The 12,155-nt window shown below is 44.8% G+C and overlaps 1 protein-coding gene across 3 annotated transcripts in view; it reads left to right on the top strand.

Annotated features, from left to right (window-relative positions):
- The window catches only part of LCK (LCK proto-oncogene, Src family tyrosine kinase), a 50,701-nt gene that overhangs the window by 16,497 nt on the left and 22,049 nt on the right, over window positions 1-12,155 (top strand). For all 3 annotated transcript variants that reach the window (XM_081961613.1, XM_081961612.1, XM_081961614.1), the window contains exons 4-6: window positions 22-112; window positions 1,423-1,521; window positions 10,728-10,831. In XM_081961613.1, coding sequence (XP_081817739.1) covers window positions 22-112; window positions 1,423-1,521; window positions 10,728-10,831 — 294 coding nt within the window. The remainder of the gene's footprint in view (window positions 1-21; window positions 113-1,422; window positions 1,522-10,727; window positions 10,832-12,155) is intronic.

Below are 12,155 nucleotides of genomic sequence, written 5' to 3'. Positions count from 1 at the left end.
TTGTGTTTATGCCCTTTTTAGATAAACTGGTGGTTGCACTCTTTGATTATGAAACAACTCATGAAGGAGATCTGCCGCTTCGGACAGGAGAACAGCTGAGGATACTAGAAGAGTAAGCTGGCTTCCATTCTGGGGCACGATGTGATTCATCAGCAAAAGGAATGAACTCTTCTGTCTGGAAACAGCTGAGTTGCACTGAAGGCTTGCATTCCACTAAGAATTGTGTTATTGTCAGTAATATTGGCCAATAAGGACGTAGACATTTATTTATACTGTGAAGGGTTTCTAAGAGGGCTGTGAGAACCCTCAAGATTAATTCAGCTCAACTGATATAAAACTGCAAGGCCTTGTAAGTATGTATGTGTACACACACACACGCACACACACACACACACACTGACACACACACAACACACCATAGGTGGGTTCTTACTGGTTCAGACTGGTTCGGGCGAGTAGGTGGTAACTTGGTCTGCCATGCCCCTGAACTGGTTCTCTTGGTGTCGCCTATGGTGTTTTGTGCTTCTGTGCATGCGCAAAAGCAATTTTTTTGGTACACGAAGCACATCTCTGAGCGAACCGGCAGTAGCAGCCAGAACCCACCCCTGACACACATGCAACCACACACAAACACAAACCAAAACAATGTAAGAATTCCATGTTTTTGTCATGGTTGAATTCAGTCTCTGAGTATGGACTTTCTACCAAGACACACAAGTTCATTTACTGCTCCTAATCGTTCGTATATGCATAAGTTGTGAAGTATATTTAAAAAAGGGTTGGGCTTTGATTGGCAGGCTGCACTAGCCATCTTGATCTATTGGACACCCCGCTCTCCCCAATGGATTCTCTGGTGTTGGAGTACATCCCACCAGGTTCATTGCCCCGAGTGGAGGGATTGATAAAACACATCACAAAAATTCATTGTGCAAAAATTATACTGTGATAATAGGAAGGAGCTCCTTGTTTGGGACAGTGGTGGGTTTCGGATTCCGTTGCAACCAGTACGGCTGCAATGGGGCCCGGCGTCTTCCGCATGTGTCTTACCCTCCAGCCACGCCTCCGCGACGCTCCAGCTGCTTCGCAGAGTGTCACGGAGGCGCTGTATGCACCGTGTGCGGAAGCGCCGAAGACTTTAAAGACAGGTAAGGATGACGGGCGGTTGGGTGAGCCCTCCGGAGCACTGTACCGGAACGGTATCCAGTGCTCAGGGCAGGCACCGGTACACCTGGTACAGGCAAGCCACCACTGGTTTGGGACTAGTGCTTTGTGTCCAGCTGACATGACTAAAGGAACACAAAATGGAAGTAGTAGAAATAGGGTTGTCCAAACCTCCATTGGGTTCATTCTCTGCCTTTGTCTCTTGGGTAGGGATGGGGTTGAAGAATAAGGAGATGGACAGACAATTCTTCTCTCTTTTAGGACAGGAGAATGGTGGAAAGCTCAGTCTCTCACCACAGGACAAGTGGGCAATATACCATGCAACTTTGTCGCCAAGTTGAACACACTGGAGCAAGAGCCGTGAGTAGCAAGAACTGTTCTTCTCCATGCCCGTTAGCTACACACAGGCTGATTTTTAAGGGTATCAAAACAGGTAGTCCTTGATTTACAACCATTCATTTAGTGACTGTTCAAAGTTACGATGGTGCTGAAAAATGTGACAACTGGTCCTTTAACTGTAGCATCCTGTAGTCGTGTGATCATCATTTGTAACCTTTGTAGCCAGCTTTTGACAAGCATCAAAACAGGTTATAAAATCAAGTGTGATCACCTGATGCTTCATTTAACAATCACCACTTAACAACAAATCTTCTAATTATGGTTGTAAGTCAAGGATTGAGTGTAATGAGGCTTAAACCTCAGCCCAAATCATGCTTATTCAAATTTAGGCTATTGGTAAATTAATGTATTGATAAATCTGTCTAACTGTTGATTGCATTAAGAAAGTTTCATTTTTATTTTCTTAACAGAATGCAAATGTTACTTATGCAGGTACACTACTAAAGGAATGCATGTGTTTTTGTGTGTTTTATATATTTTTCTGCGGAATGAAAATTTATGTGTATTGTACTTTTAAAAAATGTAGCCACTCACACAAATACAGTTAGTCCTTGATTTACAACAGCAGTGAAAAAAGTGACTTATGGCCATTTTTCACACTTATGACTATTGTAAGAGCCTGTGATTTATATTTGTGATAAATCCTGTGATTTATATTTGGATGCTTGACAACTGACTCATATTTGGGACAGTTGCAGAGTCACAAGCTCATGTAATCCCCTTTTGCAACCTTCTGACAAGAAAGACAATGGGGAAACCAAATTCACTTAACAACCATGTCACTAATTTAACAATTGCAGTGATTCACTTAACAAATGTGGCAAGAAAAGTCGCAAAATGGGGCAAAACTCACTTAACAAATTTCTCACTTAGCCATAAACATTTTGGGCTCAATTGTGGTCATAAGTTGAGGATTTTCTGTATATTCAATTGCTAAAGTTGAGTCCTTCTCTGTCAGCTCAGCTCCTCTTCTCTAACCTTATACCCAGTAAAAAGAGTTAGACATCTACGTTCCAGACGTGGTATTCAGCAGGTTCTGACCAGTTCTGGAGAACCGGTAGCGGAAATGTTGAGTAGTTCAGAGAACCGGTAAACCGGCTGGCCCCACCCACATCTATTCTCTGCCTCCCATCCCAGCTGATTGGGAGGAAATGAGGATTTTGCAGTATCCTTCCCCTGCCACACCCAGCAAGCCATGCCATGCCTACTAAGCCATGCCACGCCCACCAAGACACACCCACAGAACTGGTAGTAAAAAGAATGAATCCTACCACTGCCATATTCCTAATATGTGGTCCAACAATCTCAATCTCAGCAACTCTGGACTTCAGCTCCCAGAAAGAGGAATTCTGGAACCAACTGCATTAGAGAAGACTGAGGTTAGAGAAGACTGAGCCAGGAGACCAAGGAAGAAGATGATGCTATCACAGACTATTTCATTGATCCTATGAATTTCTATTGTGAAACAAAGCAAATGAATAGCAAATCTGAGTAGAACTACAAAAGGTGAAGAAATTTGCATATATCACATGTGAACAAATGGATCCAGGAAACTAGAAACCTATCAGCCTGATATCAATACCTGGGAAGATTCTGGAAAGGATAATCAAACAATGAATCTGCGAACAACTAGAGGCAAACAAAGTCATAATCAAAAGTCATAATCATAATCATAATCAAAAGCCATCATGGTAGAAACAGATCATGCTAGACAAATCTTATTGCATTCTTTGACAAAGTGACAAAATTACTGGACCAGAAAAATGCGGTCAGTAAGGCATTTGATAAAGTAGAACACGGGTGTCAAACTCGATCGCGTCAAGGGCCGGATCATGATGCATCGCAACATTTCTTGCCTTTATGGAATCAGGGCGTGGCCTGCATGTGATATGTGATCCACGGACCCCCAGTTTGACAGGCCTAAAGTAGACCATAACCTACTACTTGATAAGATAGAAAAAAATTGGATTAGACAATGTTAGGTCGGGTGAATGGATGAGACAAGACTCAGGTTTCAGTGACAAACAACAGCTCTTTATTTGACAACTATTTACAAATCCAGCACTGTCCTGTCTGACAGCTAGCCCTTTTATAGGGAGCTGTCAGATGGCTCGGCCAATCGGCTTCGAGTATTCTCCTGCCGGAATGGAGGACCTTGGTGGAGCCTATTACTTGGCTGTCAATATGTAACACCCCTCCCCTCTTAGTTGGGCTAATCCAACTAGTGACGTACTGACCCAAATAGGTGGAGTGCTTAGGAACCCTCTCAGACCTGTGCAGTTCAGTTGGCGCCAGTACTTCAGTCAGGTTGGATGGACCTGTTGACTCTCCGGCTGCAACTGATGGAAACTCCTGGAAACTTTCCCGGGGTGTGGATGGAATTTTCAGAGCCAGTTCACCTGGAGTTCGCTGCGGGCTTCCAACTTCCCCAAATAAGTACTCTGGCTTTTTCAGGATTGAGAAGTCTGTGGAAGGAGTGTACGATTGCTCCTTTTGGGGTAGGTCTTTGGCTAACTCATGCAGGAGTTACCTCTGGTTGCTTAAGAGTGGAATGGCTGAGACTTCCGCTTCCGGGACCGAATGGCGACGGACGTGTAGTCTGCCGATCACTCCCTTGGTGGGCTCCGAAAGGAGCACAGGAGACTCGAACAAAGGGTCTCCTGCTGAAAGGTGGCTTGTTGGGACTCACCACAGTTGCGGCAGCCGGGGGGGGGGGTATTTTTCCCAGCTTCGCCTAGGCGCCAGGGAGCAGTGGGGGGGCGAGTGACGTCGCCTCTTCGCCGGACGGCCCTGGGAGGTTTCAGATCAAAGGAGAAGCGTGGCTGAAGGTTGGCAGCGCGGATCCCACCTGGTTCTCTTTGTTTACTTTGAAAGAAAGCTACAGATGTGCATGAGTTGGTGTGCTCTGGCTTTTGAAATGGAAATTAGAGGGGGGTGGTTCCTCTATTACCCCCCCTCGGAATAAGTGGCATTTAAAGGGACTCTCTCGGAGAGAGAGAATAATGACTGATTAGTTACTTGGACAGTGAATGAGAATGGCTTTTTACAATTGCCAGAAATGATTCTAAAGCTGACCTTCGCCTTTAAAAACAGGGAAAGAAAAACTTTTTGTGACTTCTCTCCCTGCGGAAGGGAGGGCCAAGATGGCGCCCGCCCTCCTTCCTTTGTCTACATATGAATGAAACTTATCCTTTGAAACTGCTCCCAAAGAGAAAGTAAAGTGGATTGTTTGCTGTACTCTCTCAAAGGGAAGCTGGGACCTCTTTCTATGGCTCTTCTGAGCTTTGATTATTGGAATTACTTCTTGGATTATCTCTCTATTGGAATTGTGGGTTTCCCTGCTTTTATTTGCCTTTTGAGGCCTGCTCCGCTGTGGAATCCCCGGACACCATTTTGCCTGGAAAGGATTTGCATCTCTGAACCTAACCAATGGCTGCAAGAAAACCACCAACTGGCAAGGCGCACTCAGCTCCGTCATCTGCTGCCCCCAGCCCCACAACGCAACAGTCTAAGATCACCTCATTGTTGCAGAAAGGAGGGGCTGGAGAGGACACAAAGGAACTATCTGTTACGGAAATGTTTAACGAACTTATGAAGGGGCAGAATGAAATGAGGAAAGAAATGGCAGAGGTTAAAGAAGAGCTCAGAGACGTTAAAGAACATATTGCTGGGAATAAGCAAAGAATTATGGTGTTGGAGGAGAGAGCAGCGGAGATGGGGGAGGAGCTTAAAACAACATGCAAGGAAAACGCAGATGTAGAAAATTTTCTGACAAAAATAGAATTTGAAAGAATGTCCTTTTTTCTTATATTCCAGAACCTGACAGAGGAAGAAAATGAAGATCTTAAAGAGATTATGAGCACAATTTTAGCAGATTATATTAAGGGAGATAAGAAACAATTATGGTGGGATATGGATCTAGCATATAGGATAAACTCAGCATATGCCAGAAGTCACAACGTTCCCAGAGAGGTACATGCTAAATTTGTCAGGAGATCCACAAGGGATGAGGTGCTTGCGACCCAAAGGGAGAGACCATTGAAATACAAAGAGGAACAGGTCACCATTCTTAAACAGATCCCCCCAAAAAATAAGAGAGAGAAGGAGGAAATATTCCCCCTTATCAAAAAAATTATACAACATGGGGGTCTGGTTTAAGTGGTTGTTACCAGAGGGGGATGATGGTCTTTTGGGAGGGAAATAGGCTCAGAATTAATACAATTCAAGAGGCAGAAGCCTTTATTAAAAATAATCTCCCCCCCCCCCCAGAGGAGGAATTTACTGGGAGTAGGGAGAAGGACAGCAAGACGCAAGATAAGGAGGGGGGGCGCTGAGGCCCCTCCGGGGGGCAGGGAAGAAGAAGCAATATCAAAAAGGCTTAGATCACAAAAATGAATGTATTTGGAATAATTGTAATTGTTGATACTACAAAAAGTAACAGAGAAAAAATAGTAGAGCACATGTTTGATAATATTGGTTAAATTTGTTCTGATGCTTTCTTTTATATTTTATTTTTAAGATTGTTAAATCTGTGAGTTTCTTGGGGGGATTTTCGCCACCAGTGTGGAAGCTGCAAAAAATTTTCTGTACACCCTTTTACCCTTCCCTATATATTTTAAAACCAATAAAAATTTTGCAATAAAAAAAAAAGAGTGGAATGGCTGAGCCGGCCTCGGAGTTGGTCAATGTGCCACCTCCAACTTCTACCATCCTCGAGCTCTAAGCAGTAAGAGCGAGGGCTGGCAATTTCTACAATTGTGGCAGGAACCCAGAGAGCACCCCCAGGGTGGTTGTGGGCATACACTCGATCCCCTATTCTAAATGACCATAGTTGGCTGGTTGAATCAATGGGTGATTGGCAGAATATTTTAGGTGCAGCCAGTCTAAGGGAGACCCATTAGTAATTCAGAGGGGCTTCTGCCAGTTGTGGCACTTGGCATACAAGTAGGAATTTTATCGATTCGGGTTTGCCAATCACCAGGCCCCATTCTGGATAGGGCTTCTTTTGCAGATCACATCATTCTTTCCGCCAGGCCATTGCTAGCAGATGGAATGGGGGACCCAGGGCATGTCTGATTCCCTGCTCTGCTAAATAGATCTTGAATTGGATGGCCATGAATTGGGGCCCATTGTCCGAGACCAGACCATCGGCAGGCCATGCATGGAGAAAAGTCTCCGTAGCACCTTTGCCATGGTGGTGGTCACGAGGACTACCTCTATTTCGAGTAGGCGTCCAGCACTACGAGGAAAGTTTGTCCATGCACAGGGTTGGCTAAGTCAATGTGCACCCTAGATCAGGGTGCCTTGGGCCTCTCCCATTCATGTGCAGGCACCTCTGGGGGAGATGGTCAGGATTCCTGGCACGGTGTGCAGGTTGCTACACATAACTCCTTGCCAAAGATTTCATCCGGACAATCCCCAGATGCTCTACATGCAAGGTCTGTAATACTGCAACTCACAGTTTGGGTGGAACAATCACCCGGTCCCCCCACAGTAAACATCCCCTCAATGCAGACAGTTCATTTTGTTTTGCAATAAATGGTTTAAACTCAGCCCCAACTGGTCCCTTGGGCCACCCCCTCCACCCCCAGTTCAGAACCTGAGAGATGGTTTTGTCTCTCACTGAGTGGCGGGTGACCTCATTTGATGACACTGGGCCAGCCTCAAGGCAGTCTATGAGCAAAACAGGGACCTTAGGAGTAGGATCATCCAAAAGTTCAGGCAAAGGGCACCTGTTGAGGCACCTGTTGAGCATGGCCCAAAGTCTTACCTGGCCGATGAATGAGGCGGTAGCTGTAGGCCACGAGGAAAACAGTCCAGCGGGTCATATGCAGTGAGAGGGATGCAGGAGTGGGTCGGTCCCCAGCCCAGAGCCCCAACAGCGGTTTATGGTCTGTGACAAGTTCAAAGTCTCAGCCGTGAAGCTGCTTGACCCCTGCCACCGCAGCCAGTGCTTCCCGGTCCAACTGGCCGTAGTTGCCCTCAGCGGCAGACAGGGTCCTAGAATAATATGTGATGGGGGCTTCAGTTCCATTTGGCATGTGATGGCTGAGGACTGCCCCGATGCCAAAAGGCAACGCGTCACAGGTTAACACCAATGGGGGAGTCTGGTTGTATTGCACCAGGAAAGTGTCAGCTGACAGCAGCTCTTTGACAGCAGCAAACGCAGAAGCTTTGCTTCTCCCCCATGTCCACTTGGCCTTCTTTCAGAGGAGCCGGTGCAATGGTTTGGCTACAATTGCTTTCTGTTGCAAGAAAATGATATAAAAGTTGAGAAGTCCGAGGAACGCCTTCAGCTCGGTCTGGTTGCAAGGTGTGGGGGCGTCCTGAATAGCTTTAATTTTAGCATTTGTTGGGTGAATTCTGGAGCCATCTACCAAATACCCCAGGAAGTCAACCCTTGGTGCTGCAATTTGACATTTCTCCTTTTTCAAATGGAGGTCCTTCTCTCTAATTCTGGCCAAAACCACTCGCAAATGTTTGAAAAATTGCTCCTTATTTGCAGCGGATATCAAGACATCATCAAAATAAGGGACAACTCCTGCTATCCCCTGCAAAAACAGTTCCATGATGCTTTGGAACAGTCCAGGGGCAATGCTAACGCCAAATTGTAATCTAGTGCATTTGAATGCACCCCTATGCATTGCAATGGCTTGGCCCTCCACTTTGATGTCATCTACTGGCAATTTCTGCTACGCCTGCACCAGGTCTAATTTGCCAAATATTTTTCTCGGGCCTAGGGAATGCAGTTTTTTCTCGGGCCTAGAAATGCTGGACAAGTATGCGCTCTGTTGGAGAGCTTCATTTAGGGTGCACTTATAGTCTGCGCCTATGCAGACAGACCCATCAGGCTTTACTGGGGTCACAATAGGGGTCTCTCAGCATGCATGGTCAACTGGCTCCAGAATCCCCTGACCAATTAGTTTGTCCAATTCTTGGTCAATTTTAGGTCGGAGGGTTAAAGGGATCCTCCAGGCCTTCAATCGAATGGGGGCTATGTTGGGATCAAGGTTAAATGCTATAGGAGTCCCCACATACTTGCCAAGACCTCCGCTGAAGACGTCCTCGAACTTGCGGAGCAACTCTTCGGTGCTGTCATCTTGGATGGCATTGATGCCGATTACCCCCATACCCAGGGATTTGAACCAGTCCAAGCTGAGTAGGCTTGGAAGGGAGCTGCTGACCACTATCAATGAGGGCAGTCCATCAAAGCTCTTGAATTGGACACAGAATGTGCCACAGCCTAGTATGGAGATGCGATTCCCCTGGTAGTTGCTGAGTCTCAGCTCTTGGTGCTTTTCAGACTCAGGATGGCCTTCTTGAGTGTGGCCCAGGATATGATGGTCAGGGATGACCCAGTATCAATTTCCATGCTGCACGGTGACCCCTCAATGTGGATGGTGACTCTCAGGTTTTTGTTTTTTGGTGTGCTGGCTTGCCAGATTTTTATCTGGAATGCTTCAGTTGATTCTGCTGTCTCTTGCTTCCACCGGGGCTTCCAAACCTCTCATCTGGATTGCCTCCGTTTCCCCAACTGGCTAAACACATTCTTCGGTTATTGAGCGGATGGTAGTTCCCCTTTGCAGACTCAGACCAGGTGCTCTCTTCGGTCACACTGCTGGCAGATGTTGTCCCTGAAACTGCAGGCTGATCTTTGGTGGTTTCCCCTGCAGCCAGCGCAAGGTGGGAAATGGTTTTCAATTTCACGTGCTGTCATCTTGTCAAATTGCAGGCAAAAATCCTCATCCTCGCTGTCAGACAAGAGGCCTCGCTCGATGTTCTCACAAAGGACTTCGACAACTCTGTGTGCGCTTTTCGGACTGCCATGTTTCTACAGCGTCTCTGTTGATTTTGTTGAGGATTCAGTAGCTCTGGTCTCATTGAGGCTACAGCTATTGAATCAAGGTTCTAACCCATGGAAGTAAATGGCTCTTTTTTTTTTACCGCAAGGCATCCATCCACCTGAATCATTTTGGCTGATGAGATTTGAGGGCGTGCTGTGGACACTACAAGGAAAGTAGTCACAGGGACTTTGGTCTTTGTGGTAACCACACTGGAGGCCTGACTGCAAGATGTTTCTCAGAAGCTATACTTGGAGAGTATTTAGAGGTTGCACAAAAAAGACAACCTCCATCTTGATCCATCAGGATCGTGGTCTAGTCATCACTGAGTACAAGTACAATCCATTGGGGTCCTTACTTTCTGTGCTCTAAAGTTGAGGAGGATTTTTCTCAGGGTAAAATGGTCTCAACTCCCAACCTAGTTCTTTAGGTCTTCTTGTGTTTTATCTTTCACCACTGTAATTGAGTCCCTCCACTTTGCTGTTGTTTGTCCTCTTTTCCCCCCTCCTTCCATTTTTCCCAACAGTCTGGACTTTCAAAGGAGCTGGGTATTCACCTAATATGTCAAAACATAACAATTGAATCCTTTGTGCCTCAACCAAGGAGTCTCCTTCAACATCAGTATTTGAAAGTGTTCTATTTTTATTTTTACTTTATTTATTTGTTTTGTCAAGCGTGTATAAGATAATACAGTATATATAAGTATATACAAGATTATGGATGCATGAAATGGATACAAATAAATGGGATTTATTGTTGGTGTTTTCTTTCTTTAAAGTCCAATGTTCACTCTGTTCACTTTCACAGAGGGTCACCAAGAGCATCTTTGTGAATTGCACAATTCTGATCTTTGTAGTATAGAAGCATAGGTCTTTAATTCAACAGTAAGAAAAGAGGGGCAACATTTAGGGGTTGAAAAGATCTTTACTGGGCAAATGGTAAACACTTTTTTTCTTAAGGCAGATGGGCTCATTTGGGAATGGTTTTGCAAGAAACAAAATATTTTGCCCTATATATGTTTGGATTGTGTGACACTACAATTTTCTTTTCTCTACTTTGTTCTTGTGAATCAATATAAATACATGGTTTTTTTAAAAAATAGTATATTTTATAAGCTATAGTGGAAATATTTATTGTATATATTCATTTTGCAGAGTGGCCAAAAAGGTTTTAAATTAAAATGTAAATGTGGCCTTTTCTTCTGTAATAAACAACCTTGTTTCATTTTAAGTCAGAATAGCTGCGGTTGCTTACGTAAAACTCTAAAATGCTCTAAGATGGGCTGTAGATAGAACTCTGTAATCAACAATGTGTTGTTTTTTGCAGTTGGTTTTTCAAAACCCTCGGCAGGAAGGATGCTGAGCGCCGCCTTCTCACTGCTGGTAATACACATGGTGCTTTCCTCATTCGAGAGAGTGAATCCACCAAAGGTAATTTGTTTAGACAAGGCTCTGGTCATCATTTCCTCTGTATTAGGAAAACGACAAAAAGATTGGAGAGGGAAACTTTAAAACAACTTTGGAGAAGTGTCATTACATGAGAGCAGCCTTCCAATATTTGAGAGGCTGTCAAAGAGAAAATGGCAGGATAAGAAGTAATTAGTGGAAGCTTATCAAAGTGGAATGGGGCAACTTGCTACAGCCAACTTGCCCTGGTCCCCTCGCTATGTCCAACTCCTCCAGCCAACTCACTATGGGACAACTCGCATTGGGCCAACTTGCTGCAGTTCAATTCAATTTAATCATTTTAAATAATTAAAAATTATTTTAATTTTTGTCATTCACATTTCATTTTGTCCCTCCTTTGGCATCCTTTCTTTAATGATTCTATTCCACCCTTTCTTCAATATTAGTGTAATTTTTGTCCCTGCAATGAGTTGGCCATGGTGAGTTGACTGCGGCAAGTTGTGGTAGACCCTCTCAAAAGGAGATGCGACCTAGACTTGAGAAGAAATTTCCTTTTCAATGAGAAAAATTAATCAGTGGAACAGCTTGCCTCCAGATTTCATGGGTGCTCCATTACTGGAGGTTTTTAAGAAGAGATTGGACAGCCCTTTGTCTGAAATGGTATCGGGCCTTCTGCTTGGGCAGGGAATTGGACTAGAAGATTTCTAAGGCTCCTTCCATCTCTCCTCTTCTGCATTCTGTATATCCCACCAGCCCCTCTGTCAACAAACATGGGATTCCCTACACCAGAAGCCCCACTTTTCTCAAGAAAATCATTAATTCCAACACAAAGGGATATTTGCAGCTGAGGAGTCCTTGACACTGTCTGAGCTTGGTTGTTAGCTCGCAGAGACATTTAATTACCCAACTAGGTAAGATGTTCAGTGTGAGGAAGAGTGGAGTTTGTTTCCTTATCCTTCATGCGTTGGTAGGTGAGTGTGGTTTTCCCATCACTAGTTCCTTGATTAGAGTATCATTGTATGCTAGAAAACATTAAAGCTTCTCCTTTATTAGCATTTTGTTTGTATGTTGATCATTTATGGAAAAATGTGTTTGCCTTTTTATGACTTATCCTGGGTCCCAGCCACTGTGTTCTGCTGGGGGGGAGTTTAAGGGGGGCAAGATTGAGAACCACTTCCTTCTAAGCTTCAAGGGCTTCCAGTCATGCCTATTGTTGCACAATTAGTCTGCTTTCTGGTCAGCCTTCCATTGTGGGGTGGGGGGAGGGAAAGGAGGGAGGAGAGATGGCTGATCCTTTGCATTGACAACATGGGTGCCTTCTTGGAAGCAGCTGGAGTCAAGGCTGGCC

The sequence above is a fragment of the Natrix helvetica genome (genome assembly GCF_964273705.1).
Source record: "Natrix helvetica genome assembly, chromosome: 9".
NCBI lineage: Eukaryota > Metazoa > Chordata > Lepidosauria > Squamata > Natricidae > Natrix > Natrix helvetica.
Note: the sequence above shows the minus strand (reverse complement) of the source record. Positions and strands in the feature narration are given on the sequence as shown.